This window comes from Mus caroli, chromosome 17, assembly GCF_900094665.2.
Source record: "Mus caroli chromosome 17, CAROLI_EIJ_v1.1, whole genome shotgun sequence".
NCBI lineage: Eukaryota > Metazoa > Chordata > Mammalia > Rodentia > Muridae > Mus > Mus caroli.
The window spans coordinates 24,253,286-24,273,684 of NC_034586.1; the positions used below are offsets into that span (position 1 = coordinate 24,253,286).

Below are 20,399 nucleotides of genomic sequence, written 5' to 3' on the forward strand. Positions count from 1 at the left end.
TGTAGACCAGGCTGGCCTCGAACTCAGAAATCCGCCTGCCTCTGCCTCCCGAGTGCTGGGATTAAAGGCGTGCGCCACCACGCCCGGCTTCACTTCCTGCTTTTCAGAGGACTTGGGTTCAGTTCTCAACACCCACATCTGGCTAACAACTGTATCTTCATTTCAAGGAGATTCAAAGTCCCTTTCTGGTCCCCAAGGGCAGCTGGACACAAAACTCTAGCACACAGAGATAAAAGTAAACTTCAAAAATCAAATGAACAACAACAACAACAACAACAAAAAGCCATGAACAATGAAAAACCACTTTTTAAAAAATTTATTTAAGGAACACAAAATGCATCTAAATGATTTTTTGTTTTGTTTTGTTTTGAGACAGGGCCTCCCAGGTCACGGGATCAAGGGTGTGTGTCACCATTACTCCCAGCATCTAAGTGATTTTTTAAAAACCAAAATTTCAATGCATCATCTGCTTCCCCATCACTCTATCCAGTCTAAGGGTATTTGAAGACATCTTCTGATTTCCGTGTAAATTGTCTGAGATTACTGAATACAAGAGCATGTAAAATCCAGGGGTGCTGGGCACCTTCCATTTCTGGCTTGGAACCTTGACCATCCCCCCTTCCCATACCAGTCTCCTTGGCCCACAATACGCACTTGGGAGACAGCTGGAAAAAGAGCTTTCCGTAAAATCCTAACGTGTTAGGCTCAAATTCCAGCCCGGCCTCCCTGGCACTGCAAGGCTAGTGAAGAGAACTACAAACACTAGAGCGTTACACACACAGGCGGCTCATGCTCTGCACTTCCTGGTGAGACCAGGGCCCTCAAACATGGATGGGAAGAGGCGAAAGTGCCAGAGTGTGAGTTGCGAGGGCCCCAGTCACATCCCAGACTCTTTCACAACCCATCCCTCCTGCTTCGGGCAGAGCAGAACTGGAGCCTCAGAAGCGCTGTCCCGCAGGTGTGAAGGAAGGCTCTGACTCAATGCCTGACATGAGACTGTCTTACTACAGCCACACATCTTGAGCACAGTGGTCCTTAGGGCTGGAAGTGAGCTGTCCAGGCAGAGGTGCATGGGTCACTGGGTGTGGTGGGTGTGTCCCATAGGGGTTCCTTAGACTGTGGAGAAGCCAGCCACGCTCAATCATCACCTGTAGGACTAAAATCCAACTCCAAAACTATTTAAGATTTGCCCTAATTCAATGCCCACGTTTTGGAGACTTTGGCTTGATGCATGACACCGGAAGCCCGCAACCCTTACAGCTCCCACCAGAATACAGAGGCTGCGGTGCAGGATGAGGGATCTACCTCGCCTTAAGAGTAACTGCCCGTTTTAAGCCTCCTAGAGTTTGCCTTTCAAAACCCAAGCTAAAAAGTAAAAATTGAAAACTATTTTTGCATGATAGAGGAGTGTGAAGTTCCTTCCAAAAAGCAGCATACACGCTTACAAGTAGGTAACCATGATAAAAGAAAGAGCAACTCGTCAATCCTGGGTGGACATGGACGTCCGTCCACTCGAGTCTGGGACGGGAGCAAGCCTTAGGTTCTGCACAGCAAGGGTGCAGGTGGGATCACGAGGCTGAGCAGCTGCGCTGGGTGGGGATGGCTGAGCGCTAATATCGTCCTTGAGAGGGGCAGACAGCGGGAAAGATAAGCCATCTTCTGCCCACTCTCCACACCACAGAAACTCAGAGAGAAAGCTGTCACTAATGACGGGCGTTGGAGGAACGACAGAGTCTGTGGGACATGCTGGCTAGGACAGAAAGCCACACTCAAGAGTCTGAGAAAGGACTTGGAAGGCAGGCAAGGGGCCTGAGACCCAGCTGTGGACCAGGGAGCCCCTGGCTGTGGGCCTGTGTTCGTAGCAGGCCAGTCAGTCAGTGCTAAACAAATCTCATCACCCGCCCCTGCCATGCCCACCAATAGGAAAGCAGAGATCACTGAGTTTGTTTTATCAAGGGTTTCTGCAGTGTGACCCTAGTGCAGATGTAGAACCCACAGCAGCTGGGCCCTAGGTTCACAGGGACGCTGTGCTGGACACTGAAAGGTGACAAACTGAAATGGGCTGGACTGAGCTGCTGGCCTGGTCTCTTCACACTAGCGGCCTTCTCTGCTGTTTCCTGGCATGTCCCCCCCTCCCCCCGCCCCGCCCCGCAGCAGCAGGTGGTCATTTGGGAAGCTACTGGTATGCCATTTGCTTCCAGAATCACAGAGACTGTAACAAACCTTACACTAAACACTGTTCAGTCCTGAGTTGGGGGCGAGCCCAGTGAGGAGGGCCGAGTTCATTAGGACTCTCTTCCCTCCTTGGCGCGGCGTCATACATGGCCTTTGGCCTTTCCTTCTTCCATGGTCTGACTCTCGTGTTGTTTGACAGCGGCTCCTTCTACAGCCTTCTTGCTCCCAGCTTTGCTGGCTTCCTCCTGAGGTGAGAGGAGGAGAGGAGCTCAATCAAGCCCTGCCTTCCGAGATGGTCCATCAGGTCTACAGCAAGTGTGTACGCTTGGATCTGGGGTGCACATGGGCTAAGTAGGGGTGGCAGGCAATGAGGAGCTGCCTACCTCAGGCAGCTGCTGAGTAGCTCAAGTCCTTGAGCTACTCATAGCTGAAGATGGAGGACAGACCTGGGACCACAGGGTGGCCATGGGGCAGGAAGTTGACCTGTGTTCAGACACACCCACTTCTATGGAGGCTCCCGATGACAGCAGAGAATACACTAAAGGCCACCACAGGCACACCCGTTTCCAATCCAACCTGGACTTTACTAGGAAGTCTCCCCAGAGAAACAACACTGAAGGGCTTAGGGCTGTTGTCATTTTTTTCCAGACAGGGTTTCTCTGTGTGTGTAGACCTGGCTGGCCTCCCGTTCAGACAACTGCCTACCTTGTCCTCTGCTTCTCAGGCGCTGGGATCAAAGGTGTGCGCTCCCACTGCCTGGCTGCATTTATTTATTTTTAACTAATTAATTATTAGATATTTTCTTTATTTACATTTCAAATGTTATCGCCTTTCCTAGTTTCCCCTCTGAAAATTCCCTTATCCCTCTCCCCTCCCCCTGCTCCCCAACCCACCCAACTCCTATTCCTGGCCCTGGCATTCCCCTATACTGGGGCATAGAGCCTTCACAGGACCAAGGGTCTCTCCTTCCATTGATGACCCACTAGGCCATCCTCTGCTACATATGCAGCTAGAACCATGAGTCTCTCCGTGTGTTTTCTTTGATTGGTGGTTTAGTCTCAGGGAGCTCTGGGGGTACTGGTTAGTTCATATTGTTGTTCCTCCTAGGGGGCTGTAAACCCCTTCAGCTCCTTGGGTAGTTTCTCTAGCTCCTTCATTGGGGGCCCTGTGCTCCGTCTAATGGATGGCTGTGAGCATCCACTTCTGTATTAGTCAGGTACTGGCAGAGTCTCTCATGAGACAGCTATATCAGGCTCCTTGTCAGCGAGCTCTTGTTGGAATCTGCCATAGTAGGTTTGGTGGTTGTTTATGGGATGGATCCGCAAGTGGGGCAGTCTCTGGATGGTCATTCTTTCAGTCTCTGCTCCACACTTTGTCTCTGTAACTCCTTATTTATTTTTTTAAAAATAACAAGAGAATTTGGTTTGGTGGCAGATGCCTATAATCCTAACCCTCATCGCCAGAGGCAGGAGGATCTCTGAGATGAGCTAGCTGGGTCCACAAAGAGAAACCATTTTAAGAACAAAACAGAGAACAAGAAGAACACTGTTCCACCTCAGGAGTCAGCCCTCAGCTCTCAGGGACGTGTCAGGGCCTCCCACCTGTGTCTCTACCCACATGGAGTCCCTTCCTAAGTCTTATTTCTTCCAGCCCGGCTGTCCAACCTTGTCCCTAGGCTAGCGTCCTTACAAGCCTGGAGCTGTGGGCACACTACCTTTGCGTCCTGCTCTGCGAACTTCTTGAACATGTTGGCGTACACCCTGCGGTCCCGCTCGTTGTGCTCCTTCGCCTTCCTCTGGCACATGGAGATCTGCAGGCGCGCGGCCCTGTTCTGAGGATTGACTGCCAACACTTTCTCGAAGTCGCCCTTGGCCGACTCAAAGTCATTCATGAGCAGCTGGGCCTCGCCCCTTCTGTACAAGCCTTTCTCATTGGCACTGTCCAGTCCAAGGGCCTAAGAACAGAAGGACAGGTGGGTAGGTCACAGGTTGGAAGGGACAACTGCTGCTCCTGTCACCTCAGTGCTGAGGCAGCACAATCACATGGAGGTGAGCAGAACAAGGGTCACGCAACAATCAGACCACGGCCCACCCACTTGTCAGTATTTGAGTATAAAATGTCTCCAGCTCAGGGGTGAAGCTTGAGCCCCTGATGGTGCTGAGAGCTTTGACTGGAACCCACTCTGTAGACCAGGCTGGCGTTGAATTCAGAAATCCGCCTGCCTCTGCCTCCCAAGTGCTGGGATTAAAGGCGTGCGCCACCACGCCTAGCTCAGATGTTTACACTATGATTCGTAACAGTAGCAAAGTCAGTTATGAAGCAGCCATGAAATCATTGTATGGTGGGGGTCACCACAACGTGAGGAGCTGTATTAAAGGGTCTCAGCATTACAAGGTTGAGAACCACTTAGAGGAAGGTACCAGGAGTGTACCTTTTTTATTTTTTTCAAACAGGGTCTTACTATGTAGACCAGGCTGGCCTCTCACTCAGTGATCCACTTGTCCCTGCCATTGGAGTGCCTGGCCCTAGAGGTATGCTTTAAAAGGCACATCTTCTCCCTGGGTCTCTCTGCGTCCTGGGTTCTAGGAAGCAAGAGGTCTGCTCTGTTCTGTCCTTCTGCACCATTCTCTGCTCACAGCACCAGCCAGCCAAACCAGAATTGAATCCTTTGAACTAACTATAAGCCAAGCAGTCCCCACCCAGTGTGTGTGTGTGTGTGTGTGTGTGTGTGTGTGTGTGTGTGTTCGTGTGTAAGTAGGGCAGATATCCATCCATCTCTGATGTCATTCTTTAGGAGATGTCCACCTTGTTTTTTGAGACTAGGCTAACCCCTAACTAGCCTGGGGTTTGCTGAATAGGGTGGGCTGGCCACCTAGTGAGCCAACACTGATATTACCATCACGGGCAGCCTGGAATGTGTGTGTGTGTGTGTGTGTGTGTGTGTGTATTTTGTTGGCATATATCTCTGTGCACTGCTTAGAAAGGTAGTTGGATTCCCTGGAACTTGAGTACAGACGACTATAAGCCACTATGTGCCCTTAACCACTGAGCCAGCTTTCCAGCTCCTCATACAGCTTTAGTGGGCGCCAGAGACAAAGCTTGGGTCCTCACACTCGCACCACAGGCACTTTACCCTCCGAGTCATTTTTCTTAACCCCTCAAGTTTTAAATGTGCTCATCTCTAGCACTTCTAGTAATTTATCCTGTGGAAACACCCCAAAAGCATGTGTAGAGAAACACTGGATAGCCTTTCTTACAACTCTTAGAATTATTATGACCCTTATAATAAAACCAAGCCCTGAAAATCTTCCTGTGAGGATCAGTTAAGTAAAACTCCATGGTTCATAGAATGGATCTTTCTCTATTTAGTTTATATATATATTTTGTGTGTGTGTGTGTGTGTGTGTGTGTATGTGTGTGTTGTGTATTATACATGTATAAGATGCATCTGCGAGAGCGCACACACACACACACACACACACACACACACACACACACACACGCACGACAGGTATCTTCCCTTTTATTCTCTGCTTTATTTCTTTTGAACCTAGAGCTCACAATTTTCAAGTTTTCAGAGAGACTGGCAGCCAGCGAGCACTAGTGATCCTCTATCCTGATCCACTCAGTGCTCCCAGAGAGCCCTAGTGATCCTCTATCCTGATCCACTCAGTGCTCCCAGTGAGCCCTAGTGATCCTCCATCTTGATCCACTCAGTGCTCCCAGTGAGCCCTAATGATACTCTATCCTGATCCACTTAGTGCTCCCATTTTCTGTGGGTTAGGCCAGGCTTGTATGTTGAGTGCCAAGATCTGAACTCGGGCCCTATATACTTGCACAGTGAGTACTCTTTGCACAGTGAGCCTCTGAGCCACCTTTCCAGTCCTAAATCTACATATTTTAATTTAAGAATACATATGCAAAGTCTGGGGTTTATCTTAGCTTGCCTAGTATATACAAAATACTGAATTTTATCCCTATCTTTTTTCCTTTTTTTTTTTTTTTTTTTCGAGACAGGGTTTTTCTGTATAGCTCTGGCTGTCCTGGAACTCACTTTGTAGACCAGGCTGGCCTTGAACTCAGAAATCCGCCTGCCTCTGCCTCCCAAGTGCTGGGATTAAAGACGTGCGTCACCACGCCCGGCATATCCCTATCTTAAAAACAAACAGCTGGGCAGTGGGCAGAGGCAGAGGCAGGTGAATTTCTGAGTTTGTTCCAGGATAGCCAGGACTACACAGAGAAACCCTGTCTCAAAAAACTAACAACAAAACAAACAAACAAATAAACAAAACAAACCACCAACAGGAGGTGGAGGCAGGAGGACCAGAAGTTCAGCTACAAAGCAAGTCTTAAGTCAAATTGGGATATGAGAGTTTGACTGAAAAAAATAAAGCAGTTATTCTTCATTTGGAAAAACTAGGACTCTATAGAGAAGGATGCTCTGGGAGGGGAGTGAGACACTCAGTGGGAAGGGCACCTGCTGATGAGCTTCAGTGAGCTTGATCCTTCCGCATGGGGGAAGGAGAACTGACCCCAGGCCGCCCATGTGTGTACCATGTGCACACGCACACGCAGACAGCCTCTCCCACCATAGTAAATGTCTAAAGGATTGGAGAAGCCATTCCCGGGCTAAGACCATGGCTCTTGCAGAAGCCTCGAGTTCAGTTCCCAGCAGCCCAGCAACCTTATCATAGCTGCCTGGGACTCAAGCTCTAACAATCAGACTCCCTCCGCCGGACTCAGGGAGCACCTGCGCATACACACACACACACACCACATACAGATAACACACATGTATAAATATTTTAAAGATAAAGTAAATCTTTAAATGAGTGGCTTTGGGAGAGAAAGTTGATGGGAATTTTATAGCTGGGCTTTTTTTCTTTTTCTTTGTTTTTTCGAGTCAGGGTTTCTCTGTGTAGCCCTGGCTGTCCTCGAACTCAGAAATCTGCCTGCCTCTGCCTCCCAAGTGCTGGGATTAAAAGCATGAGCCACAACTGCCTGGATTTTTTTTTTTTGGATAGCTGGGCTTTCTTGTGTGCTTAAATTCTGAACTTTGTAACAGCTATATATTTAAAAAAAACAGCACAAACTTTAAAAAGCATAATTAACAATAATATTCCTCTCTCAAGGCAAAAATTTAGTCTAATGTGATAAAAACAAAATAAACAAGCCAACTAAACTCATATAAAATGTCTTTTCTGCCACTTTTTATCTATTTTTTGTTGTTTTTAAAAAATGTATTATTGTGCTAGAAAGATGGCGCAGCAGTTAAGAGCACTGACTGCTCTTCCAGGGATTCTGAGTTCAAGTCCCAGCAACCACATGATGGCTCAGAACCATCTGTAATGAGGTCTGCTGCCCTCTTCTGGTGGGCAGGTACAGCATCCTCATACACATAAAATCAATAAATCTCTAAAATAATATGTTATTATTACCTTTATGTATGCACATGTAATACTATGAAGAAGGGAAGAGGCCAGAGGACATATGACAAAGTTGCTCTTTCTTTCCCATGTAGGTCCTAGGAATCAAACTCCTGTCATCAGGCTTGAGAGCAAGTACCCTTACCAGCTGAGCTATCTTGACAATATTTATTTTTTGAGACAAGAACTCATGTAGCCCAGGCCAGCCTTGAACTCTCAATTCTTCTGTTTTGCCTCTCAAATGCTGAGACCATAGGCATTAACCATTGTGGTAAATGCTCTGAATAAGAATGCCCCCACCCCCAATAGGCTTATATATTTGAACACATCATCACCAGGGAATGGAACTGTTTCAAAGGATTAGAAGGATTAGAAATGAGGAAGTGTGGCGTCACTGGGGGTAGGCTGTATGGCTCAGTGGTAAAGTGTTTGCCTAGCAAGCACAGTGCCCTGGGTTCAATCCCCAGCCTTGCAAACAAAACAATAAAGAGGGAACCTCAAGGCTCTTTGTCTCCTCTCCCACAAAGGACCAGGGTAAGGAAGACCACAGATGAAGACTCTTATCAATTCTGTTAATGGCTTTATGTAAAATGCAGGATAAAAGTAGTGCACAGAAAGCCCCATCCTTTATGGCGTCCCAGCTCATGCTGACCACAGAGAAATAGCCTGAAGGGGGCAGAGGTGCCATACAGATAAACGGAGAGTGAAGTACGGCTCACCCACCTTGTTGCAGCACTCCACGACTTTGTTGTACTCTTGCAGCTTCAGGTAGCACATAGCCAGGTTCAGGAAGGCTGCGAGGAGGAACGACTCTGAGGCTTTGGACTCCTTCTCTGACAGGCCATATTCCATCTCCAGCCAGGACACTATCTTCCTGTACTGAATCACGGCCTGTGTGTACTTGCCTCCCTAGGAGAAAAAAGCCCCAAACAACTTGTATCCATCTGGAAAGGATGCAGTGAAGTGTGAGCGTGGCCTGCCTCAGCCGGGTGCTCACACGGAATAGTTCTGCACGTCAGCCCCACTCTATCTCCTGTCCCTCCCTAGTTCTGCAGAAGCTCTGCTGGCCTGTGAGGTGGTCTGGACCAGGGTAATGCCACCGCACGGCTGCTTCGGTGCTCTTTCAGCCTGGCAGCAGGAGGTTACACTGTTTGGAACCAACATTCCTCAGTCTTTCAAAAGGATGGTGAGCCATTTGGCTTATGGAAGAGGAGGTGACTTTCCTCTTTTCTCTTGGCATTCAGCACTGATAGTAAATATTGCAATATGGTAACTGGCAGTCCCCACACAGCAGGCCCGTCTAAAGCAGATTGTGCAAACGCTCCGCTCTCAGTAGCAGTGAAAGCAGCAGGCAGCACAGCAGAGCTGCAGTGCTGGGGTTCTACCCTGGCACCATGTGATTGTTAAGAGTGGGTGGGCCAGAGTGCCCTGTGCTGACCACGGCCATTGGTAGCACACAGTGTACATAACCCTAAAGAGCAAGCTTACCGTGTGAGAGACTGTCCTGCTCTTGTCTGGTCTAGCAGCTTCCTCCGCCGTACCAAGGCCTCATGCATACTAAGCAAGCACCATCCCTGCTCTATTTCCAGGCTGATGTTTTTATTTCACACAGAAAAGGCCTTGCTAAATTGACAAGTCTAGTGCCAAACTCAGTCTTCCTGCCTCAGCTCCCAGGCAGTGCTTCTCAGCCTTCCTAACACTGTGACCCCTTAAGACAGTTTTTCATAACCATAAAACTCCCAACCATAAAACGATTTTTGATGCTACTTCATAACTGTAATTTTGCTACTGTTATGAATCATAACGTAGACACCTGATATCTGATATGTGACCCCTGTGAGGCGCTGTTTCAGAGAAACCAGACTCTAGATATGGTCCTGCTGACTAATGAGTTCTGAGAGTTGTAAACACTGAATGCTGTACATAGCACATGCCCTAAACAACAAATTGTGGGGTGGAGACAGCGTGCTGACTACTGTAGGTACAGCTGCACCACAGAATGGCAGCTTGTAACAACACGAGTAAACCTGGAATATAGGTGACGGTTCTTTTCTGCACAGTAATTACAAGCTTGAATACAGAGGACCCTTCCTGTACGACTGTACAAGGGCAGCCAGACCTGACTGCACTTGGGAGAGGGAGCCATGACGCTGCAGAGCTCTTCCTATAACACTCCAGCTCTCAAGCACAATCAGCCAGCCGCGGCCACACTTCCTTCCCAAGGAGCACTAGGGGGCGCAAGATGCCCGCACACAGCAGAGCGTCCTTAGCCTTCCCTTGTGCAGTGACAGTGCAACCAGTGCCCGGGACAGTGACTTTCAGAACCGGATGAGGACAGTGCTTTCTGTGTCTCTGCATGAGTGTTTGGAGGTTGAAAGGATGTTTCAACGTCAGTCTAAATACCACATTCAGTCCCTCTCTGCCCACAGCTGAAGTGGGCCCGGCAGGTGAATAGATCATGCAGATGTTATGGGACACAGAACTGTAGTCCAGCCTGTCCCTACAGTCACCCACACTCTGCACACTGCACATGGCACACATCACGTCAGAAACTCTGGGAAGATGATGCTGGCCAGAGCAGCACAGCCAAAAGAAAGGCTCCTTAAACTTTGAAGGGAGAAGGGACAGCAGACAGAGGCAGTCCTCCAGCCTCTGAAGCAGGCAGCCTGACTAGCGGGGCGGGGGGGGGGCGGTGCCCTGCTCCTCACCTAGAATAGGAAGGTGCCTCCAGGAAGTGCTTGGTGAGACAAAATGTTCAGAGACATTCTGGGGTAAGTCTTAGGTCAGTGATTTTGAACCTTTCATTAATTTTTTTTCTCCAACAGACTGATGTTTTGAAAGATCCTGTCTATCAAATTACATGTTAAAAATAATGTGTTCCGTATGTGTGACTGGTGATCCAGATTTTATCCAGATTGGTCATTTTAGGGAAACATGTTGAAATATACTTATCACCCCTGAAAGGCTCCCTGCAACACAGGTGAGTAGCCTCAATGACATGGAAGGGACAGCTCCATCTCCAGATCCCTGCTCAGGGCTCCTATCGCCATCTGCTTGGCTGCCCATGAGTCATACGTTAGTTTATAACTTTGTTACAAATACACTCTGTCTCTGCCAGTGTTTCTTTTGAGGTGACTATGGCCCCACAGTTCTGCAGTCGTCCCACATGGTGTTCTTGTTCCAACCCTCTAATGTAAGTCAGCAGTAGATGTGACAGCATTTCTAAGTACAGAGGCTCATGAAGAGGCCTCAGGCCTCTGCTTTATAGTACTATAAAAAACCCAACAACAAACAAAACCCCCAACAATTGTGTTTAAAGAAAGAAAAAGCAAAGAAAACTTGGGTTCCCTCCAAGTCCTTTTTTTTTTTTGAGGCAGGGACTCACTGTATTGCCCTAGCTGTTTGGAATTTGCTCTGTAGGCCAGGCTGGCCTCAAACTCACATACATACACTTGCCTCCAGAGCCCTGTGCTTAAAGGTGTGCCAACAAAGCTGGCTTCTGGCTTGGGTCTCCACACTACAAGGCAGAGACAGGAGTCAGCCACTTGCACAGCATCACTTGGCCCAGCAGAAGACTGCCCGCTCTGAACACTCATTGAGAAGCCCTTCACTTGATGTGGAGACAGCGGGAATTTGGAAGTGGGCTGGCAAGCAATGGGCACAGCACTCCGAAATTTCACTTAATGAGTGTGGGTGTCAGCCCTGCGGGGATAAAGCACTGGTTCCTGGGTCCTGAGGACAGGGCTCTGGAGAAGCAGTAATTCCCCGGGGCAGCTGTAAGTGACATCATATCACTGTGGCTACCACAAGGCTCAGTGTTTTCTCTTCATCAGGTTCTTGGGAAGGCCGAGCCTGGTCATCCCTGGATGCTATACCATCCATGTCGGTCTGCAGGGCCTTTTTGGTACCCAGCCAGTATCATTAATGGCATCTTTATCTTGTTGCTCAGTTAATAGTGGTACTGATAAGTAATATATATTTCTTGATAAAACCTTAAATATTAAACATTTATTTTGAGGATATTTGCTGTGAAAGCTGCTGTTTTAATTTAAAGAGCAAAAATGTTTTAAGACATTTTTAAGATGTTTTTATTTTTTGTTTACTTATTTTATGTATGAGTACTCTGCACAAGCGCACGTGCATGTCAGAAGAGAGCATCAGATCCCTGTACAGATGGCTGTGAGCCGCCATGTAGGTGCTGGGAATTTAACTCAGAACCTCTGGAAAAGCAGCCAATGCTCTTAACTGCTGAGCCATCTCTCCAACCTAAAAAATTTTTCAATTGAAAATTGTAATTAAAACAATCAGGAGGAGGCTTGCCTTCATTGCAATTGCACAGAAACAGGCACAGCACGGTGACCTGAGAGAGGTCATCCAAAGTGACCTGAGGACCTGCAAGTCCTTTCCTGTCTCACCCGTCAGGGGAGCGGGCTGGAGCCCGCCCCTGTGAACTCTGACCTGTGACACACACACTCAGTGAGCCAGATCTGGTCCACCTCGCCTGCTCCTGAGGAAGCTCCACCTGCTCACAGCACACAGAGCACACAGAAGAGGCCCTGCATGACCTCCTGCACACGACCTCACTCTGCTCACTAACCCTCCTACAGAGCACAGCAGGCCTATAAGAACTGAGGGGGTGGCTCAGCACAGGGTGTTGATGGATACTGGGTAGGTATCCCCACATGGAAAGGACTTAGAGAGACTCACACACCTTGAAGTACACAGTTCCCTTCTCTTTCACGATGGCAGCCTGCGCCAGCTTTTCTTTGGTGTCCATCTCCCAGGATTCTTTGGCCTGTGTAGAGATTTGTGGCGTCAGTTAGCTGAGGAGAGGAGGAAACGCAGCAGCTCATGCCTGGGGGACAAACAGCAGCGGTCTCTACGAGACCCCAGCAACTGTGGGCCGCTGCCGGGATACCGGCAGGCCAATGCACTGGTGTTCCACTAAGAGCACGTGCCACAGCAAGCTGTGCTCTGACCCGTGTTGTCCAAGGAACACAAGCATGGAGCACTCTCACAGACTGCATTTTGAGGGTGACAAAGCAAGCCTCTCTCCCTAGAGACATTGGGATTGTAACCTGGAGCCCCAGCGGAGGCCTCTTTGTAACTCCCGTGGAGTGTGCAATTCCTTCAGCACTGAAAGGCTGCACCCCAACTCCCCTAAGGAGCTGCTTGGCAGTACGTGAACTTTTTTGTCCTCAACTCAGGAAAAAAGAACAAAAAGAAAAAGCCTAGGAGCAAATACAGGAACAAGCCTTGGATTCTACCCACAAGTGAAAGAAAAAAAAAGGCTAACACACAGTAAAAAATAAGAACACCAGCTCCTCTCCTGCATCAGCTGTGTTGTGTCAGCTTCCCATGCTCGCAGCAGAAGTGTGGGGGACAAGAGTCACGGATGAAGACAAGCAAGCACAGAAATAAACACTCTGTAGCCAAGCCATCTACCGCACCGTTCCCGCACAGGATGAGAAGACCCCACCATGGCTTTAGAGAAGTTGGGTTTGCTCACCTTCTCGAAGCTCTTAAGGGTGACCTCGTACATAAGCTCAGCATTGGGGTCAATGCCAAACTTAGGCTTCCCGGCTTCTCCAAAACCATAGCTGAAACGGAGAGGAAAAAACAAGACTCAGGAGGACTGGTATACTTTGATTTTCTGAGGTGTGGAATCCCTGCTGTGGTTTCCTGAGACCTGCTGCATCGTGTTCTCGTAGCACGTGTTCTCCTAGCGCAGGCGCACAATTCCTGTACTCCCTGGGACAGTGTGCTTAGCATTCTGTTCAATATCGATGCCTGGTTTTAGACTTTATTCTTTTCTGTTTGGTTACAAGGACTTTTTTCTTTAAGCTTTATGAGCAGAAAGGACAGAAGAGTCCATTACTATAATTATTATAGTAGTAAAAATCACTATAATTCCATCTGAATACTTTTAACAGTTTTTGCTATTTTATTACAATTGTGTTTGCTGTTCTGTTACAGTTTCGTACTTGTATATAGCATTTCTCATTTTACCCCAGCTCCCTCACCACTCCCTCCCCCACAGGAACCCTTTCCCACCTTAAAGCTTTTCACTTTAAGGAAGGGTCAACTTCCAAGAGTACTACCTCCAATCAGAAAAGCTGCAGGGGGCAACACATTAGCCAAGACAACTGCTCTCGTGTTCCTAAAGTCTGTGGCATTAAAGACTTTAAAAGGCACATGTGCATGGTGGCACGCATCTTTGATCCCAGCACTTGGGGGACAGAGGCAGATAGATGGATCTCTGTGAGTTCAAGGCCAGCCTGGTCTACAAAGTGAGTTCCAGGACAGCCAGGGCTATACAGAGAAACCCTGTCTCGGAAAAAAAGAAAGAAAGAAAGAAAGAAAGAAAGAAAGAAAGAAAGAAAGAAAGAGAAAAGAAAAGAAAAGAAAAGAAAAGAAAAGAAAAGAAAAGAAAAGAAAAGAAAAGAAAAGAAAAGAAAAGGCGCAGCTGGAGCAGAGGCACACAGAGCTGGGGAAGAACTGGGTGTGGCAGCCTTAACACCGTGCAGAGGGCATCACTCCCAAAGGGAGCAATGCCCAGTGGCAATGTTGGAAATGTAGCCAGGTTTTCTCCCTGGAGTATGTGTGAGTGTGTGTGTGTTGCCTGTGGTAAATAAGGACTGTTCCTCTCTTCGCTGCAAAGGAGGCATACAGATGGGTACTTCTCAAGTCTGTTGCTGAGAGCATGCTATGATTGGCAGTCTTTACCAGGGAGGAAAGAATATGATAGATGAACTGGCATCACTCTGGAACCATGTCACTTACGTGGATTGATTTTTAACCCTTCTTTGTCAGAGGAACATTAAGCAATGCCTAGAGTTGCTATTGGATGGCAGGTAGGAGTCAGACATATTACTGCACACCTTATGGGACAAGGACAACCCTCTTCTGCCACAACTGGGATCCACCACAAAACATCCATAGTACTGAGGGCATGAAAACCTGTCTAAAAGAAGCTGGAGAGATGGGTCAGTTGTTAAGAGCAGACTGCTCTTCCAGAGGTCCTGAGTTCAATTCCCAGCAACCACACGGTGGCTCACAACCATCAGAAATGGAAGTCCAGAGTCAAGGCCTCTGAACGGCAGCTGCCTTGGAAGGAAGATACACTAAGGGCGTGGAGGGACAGCTAGCCCTGCAGAACACAGCATCGTGAATGCCTTCGCCAGCTACTTCTTACAGATGAGAAAGCTGAGGCCAGAGACATGTGCTTTCTGAGAGATGATATAGAGGCAGAACCACATTGAGACCTTCCTGTCCTAAGATAACTAAGGCTGACACACACAGTTCCTGACACACACTGACCACTCTCAACAGCCTATGGTTTGTCTGGGACGGTTACAAAACAGGTATAAAGAAAAAGGAAGGAAAAAGTTAGTTATCTATACTTAGCCTACATAGAAATCAGTCACAATATTTAATTATCTATTTGAGGAGAACAGCAAATTTTTAAAAATTGAGAAAAAAAATCTGAGGGTGCAATGTCTCACCCTTGCCACAATATTTTAAAGAACACTACCAAGAAAAGATAGTGTTCCAGTGAGAGAGGAACTTGAATGCTTTATTAGTTTCTTATGAAAACGCCCTGCCAAGGAGTCCACAGATGTCAAGGTGGGGGTGAGGTTTGGGGGAGGGTACAAGGGAAATGCAGAAGACACTGAGTACCAATTCCATCTGCATTTTATAGCAACCCAGACTCGGTGGACTCTGACTAGGACAAGCCAATCTGCAGAGGGATGCTCTACCTACATGGGCAGTGTGACGCACACACATGGAGACAGTATGGAGAGCATTGCATAGAATGTATTGGCAGAACTCCATGTACCGGCAAACGCCCTGGAGATGTACTAACATATGCACTCACACCCCCACCCCCAATGAGGGGAGGAACCCCTTTATACACAACGTAGGAGAACTTGACGTTCTTTTTATGCCTGAAAAGATTTGAAAACTACCATTTGTGTTCCAGATATTTCTATTTTCTTGTGGTCTAAGGGGAAAATGAATGAAAGCCATTGCTAAGGCAGTAACAGCTAATGGGCAGGGTGGGGCGGTGTGCTAAGTGATCTGCCTTATTACTCCATGTGGGCCTCTGCAATTTTGCAAGGCTTGGGGGAGTTAAGTGACTTGCCCAGGTGCCACCACTGGTAGGCTGCAGAGAGTCGTTCAGCCAGGAACTGTATACCTGCAGAGAACTAGCTGCACTAATAAACAGAGGCACTTTGATTCACTCTGCTGTTAAGTTAGGTAAGTCTGCTCTCCAAAGCATCTACCAGCAAGGTTAAGACTTAGATCTGGGCTATGTGTTTCTGAATGCTCAGACTTTACAGAGCCATCTTTAAAGAACTGAACTGTAAGACCATACCTGAGATACCTAAGTGTAGAGCTACTATAATTTTGGAATGGTAGATTAATCATAATCAGAGAACTTTAATCCCAGCACTTGGGAGCCAGAAGGAGGTGGATCTCTGTGAGTTCAAGGCCAGCTTGGTCTACATACTGAGTTTTAGGGCAGTCAGGGCTACATAGTAAGAATACATCTCAAAAACAAATGAACATGAAACAGATTAGTGACTGTAGGTTATGAAGAACCTACTCTGTAAGGGGAAAAGCTCTTTCAATAAAAATGAAATAGCTTCATTGGAGAGTGAATTACAACAAAACCCCTCCAAGGCAAGAGACAGGACAAAAGCACTGTGTTCCCTTTGGTGAGGGCAGCCCACAGAGTCTCAGTCTTAGCAGTGGCAACAAGCAGATGCGATTGCACACAGGCAGCACTCCTGCATCCTCAGGGGCCCATTTCTCAAGATAGAAGAGATGAATTTATGGTATAATTTTAGATCTAAAAATAATAGGAAGCATGTTTTCACAGGAGACTGTCATGCCGGAGGTTCTAAGCTTGGCAGTGCTAATGGCTATCCTTATGACGGGAAAAAGTTAGGCAAAAATGAGTCATCTCCGCTGCCTTTAGATCCAGGAAGAACAAGCTGGCTCTTTCTTCCTTCAGGGACTCCATAGAAGAACGTGGCATGGAGTCAAGTGGTAGTAAATCATGCACTACTGCAGTTCCCAAAACCCTCGCTGAATTCAGAGAAAAGCGGAGCAGGAGAGCCACAGGATCGAGTCAATCTTTGCTGATGTGGCATCCTGGCAGCTGAACAAATCAAAACCAAGGCTACACTGATAGTCCTGTTCTTAGATACACTCCAGCTGAGCCAACTCACTCGCAAACTTCTATGGTGGTGTGAGGCCCCAAGTTTCACCCAACTCAATGCAATGGCTTCCCTGCACCAACAAGGCACTGAGAGAGTGAGAACGAGAGTGAGTGAGTGAGCAGTCCTTGGTCTTCAGACAGCCGCACTGCACTGAAACGGGCACTCACGTCTTACCGTGGTCCAAGATATAGAATACACTGTTCTTCTCTCTGCATCTTCACCAAGGCTTTGTCAATCCCAATCGGAATGTCGTGGTCTTCTCCTTCCCCAACAATGAACACCACGTCTCGGCAATCAAACGTCCTTCCACCACAGCAGCCTTCCAGGTGGACTGAGGGTGAGGACACAGGACAGTCACAAGCCACCCCTCAGCACTGCCTGCCAAGTGACTGGCCCATAGTGCAGTAACACTACTTCCTCTGCAGTTCATAAGACACACACTGTCTTCTGGAAGCTTTGCCCACCTAGTCTGAAAGTTTAAGAACAAAAGTTTTTCCATTTTAAGTTAAATGTATACTTATTTTCTTATCTTTGACACAGAGTCAAGATATGCTGGCTCATTTAAACACACCGTTAGGAGAATGCCATGTATCTAGTATTGAATACATACAATGGCTTAACCATCTGTGACAGTATTTTGGTTTGAGATGCTTGGGCAAAAGTACATAAACAAGAAATAAAGCCTAGGACTCCATGGTAGCTCTCCAATACTGTACACATGTTAGATGAAGGTCTCCATGCTAGCTCTCCAATACTGCATACATGTTAGATGAAGGTCACATGCTCTTTCTACATAGCAGCTCAGGCTGGCCTGAAACTCTTCTTGCCCCTGTATTCCAAGCGCATTAGTACTATAGGCAGGTACCACATCTTGCTCCAGTTCTCTTGTGTGGTCATGGAGACTCCAGGGCTTGTGTAATAAGGCTATCACTCAAGTACTGAGTGACCCCCAGCTCAACTACTTGTAATACTAATGCTACATGCCTTTTCTTTTCTTTTTTTTTTTTTGGTTTTGTTTTTTGAGACAGGGTTTCTCTGTGTAGCCTTGGCTGTCCTGGAACTCACTTTGTAGACCAGGCTGGCCTCGAACTCAGAAATCCGCCTGCCTCTGCGTCCCGAGTGCTGGGATTAAAGGCCTGTGCAACCACGCCCGGCTGCTACGTGCCTTTTCAATTAGGCCTTTTACTCAGTAAGAAAAGCGGATGGCTTGTGAGACAGTTGGATAGGCGCCATGATCTCTCTCTGACAAGAAGAGTAGTTTCTACCTCAAATCTAGTAATTTCCTAAGATATTTCTTGACAAGGCCGCTTAACTTATTTTGGGCCAGTAATTTGCCTTAGTCTTGAGAAACCACCTTCTCTTAAACATTAGTTCCATGTCCTGTGGCTACTATCATCTTCCAAGCAAGCCAATTACAACTTACTCCACTTTTACTATCTGATCTCAACAGTCTGTTAAAAGCCCTCAAAGTCTATGACTCTGTTTCGTCCTGGAAACTAGCTTCAAAGCTAATTCCACATTAATTAATCATCTGATCAGATCACCATTAGTCTAGGCCTGAGAAATGAGAGAAAATTTGGAAGATAAACAGCTGCAAGCTATACATCAGGACCTCAGAGTCACACTAAAGCTAGGAAAGACACCATCTTGGCTGCTCTTACTGCTGTCAAGTCAAATCCTAAGTCAGTTCCTACGAGACAAAGGCTACAGCAGCCTAGCTCTCAGATGCCGCCTACTGCCTCTTGTTTTATAGCCATACTCATTTATATGATGGCTTCTATATATTATATTAACTTTTGGAATGTTCTAGATAAAACAGCTAACTTACAGACCCGCCCCCCTTTTTAGTGCACATACAACATAGGAAAAATAAAAAACAAAACCAAGGCAGGCTGCATACAGCACAGAGGCACCCAGGTGGGTGGCAGCAGATGCAGTCAACAGCATCTTCTAGTTTAAACAAAGAATTAACCATATTGTAAAGTGTGAGCATCAGAGGCTTGGGCACACCCTGAGGCTTATGGGGTTCTCTGTGGAGAAGAGGTGGTGTCTCCTGGTTCTTAGGTAAGGTGTCTAAGCTGAGCTTGACTCAGGCCTGTAGGCCCAGGTCTTCAGACAGCTATAGCCTACCTAAGGATGAGAGGTAAACAGAGAGGCAGGGAAAGAGGTATAGCTTGGTGCTAGGGACCTGCCTAACAGGTACAGAGCCTGAGCTCCGTCCCAACAACCATAATAAATATACATGGAAGAACCAATCAAACAAAACTATAAGTTCATGTCACTATAGTTTTAAAATTTGTCCAAATAACTGAATTTAGACTAATGGATGGTGCTGTCCGTGAGTGCAGGAACTCCTGCCAAGCCACGGAAGAACCTCTTTAGTGCTGAGATTTATCAGTCTGGGCACTCCCAACTTAACAGACTTTTGAGGGAAGAGAATTGAGGTCTACTGTCACACCATCACCTTCCTCCCTACAATGGAGTGCCTTTAGCGCGTTGGAAATTATAACTACATTTGTTGTGGCTTTTGGTTGATCAAATCTGAATGTGTTTTCAAAACAGGAAATCCAGAGACTTCTGCAAAGGATCCCCAATCAGTTTCCTCGACTGATTTGCAGAGTGGAATGTCTCACCTCTATGTACAAGCTTATCTACATAATATATAAAAGTGTAATTAAAAATCTTAAGTGAGGGGGGGCTGTTGCGGTAAATATCTCTAACCCAAATATGCCCCGGCAATGGAAACACAACTCAATTAATATGAATACATGATGTGTGCCTAGATTGGGCAGATCTACTGCTACACTGCCATCTTCTCCATCTAAGAGACCCCTTAGAACTTGCGGTTTCTCCAGACCATGTGCTTCTACTCCGCTTTTCTTCTTTTTTCTCCTCCTCTGCATCCTCTCTCTCTTCCATTTTCTCCTTCTTCTCTTCTCACCTTCCTCTCCACCTTCCCTTTTATCTGCCCAATCATCAGCTCTCCTTTATTTTACAAATTAAGGTGGGAAGCAGGTTTACAGGAAATCACCTGAGTGCTGACTCATTCCTTGTTCTAAACTACTCACAGGAGAACAGAATTATCAAATATAATTAGCCCCAGGGCTATCCACAACAAGGGGCTGGAGAGATGGCTCAGCAGACTGACTGACTGCTCTTCCAGAGGTCCTGAGTTCAATTCCCAGCAACCACATGGTGGTTCACAACCATCTGTAATGGGATCCCATGCCCTCTTCTGGTGTGTCTGAAAACAGCTGCATATAATAAATAAATCTTAAAAAAAAAGACCTAAGTGAGATTCCCACAGTCTGTAAATCATTTCAGACATTCTTTTTCCGTGTGCTAAGCATTGCTGTGTGCAGGAAAGATGAATGAATGTCAGAAGAAAGCAAAAAGTAACCAGAAAGCCAGGGTGTGACAAAGGCAGGGCAGGAAGGCAATTGCTGGGGCTGGAGACAGCTCAGTGGGGAAGAGAACCTGCTGCTTATGCCACAGACCTGGGGTTCCATTCCTAGCATCTGTATGGAAGCCAGTAACTGTAATAACTGTCTGTACCTCCAGCTCCTGG

General features: G+C 47.1%; 1 protein-coding gene across 7 annotated transcripts in view; it reads right to left on the minus strand.

Annotated features, from left to right (window-relative positions):
• Positions 1 to 307: 307 nt before the first annotated feature.
• The window catches only part of Fkbp5 (FKBP prolyl isomerase 5), a 116,387-nt gene continuing 96,295 nt past the window's right edge, over positions 308 to 20,399 (minus strand). For all 7 annotated transcript variants that reach the window (XM_029471442.1, XM_029471443.1, XM_029471446.1 and 4 more), the window contains 6 exons: positions 17,006 to 17,162; positions 13,111 to 13,201; positions 12,313 to 12,396; positions 8,325 to 8,510; positions 3,890 to 4,129; positions 308 to 2,420 (listed from right to left, as the gene is read on the minus strand). In XM_029471442.1, coding sequence (XP_029327302.1) covers positions 2,316 to 2,420; positions 3,890 to 4,129; positions 8,325 to 8,510; positions 12,313 to 12,396; positions 13,111 to 13,201; positions 17,006 to 17,162 — 863 coding nt within the window. In that variant the 3' untranslated portion in view covers positions 308 to 2,315. The remainder of the gene's footprint in view (positions 2,421 to 3,889; positions 4,130 to 8,324; positions 8,511 to 12,312; positions 12,397 to 13,110; positions 13,202 to 17,005; positions 17,163 to 20,399) is intronic.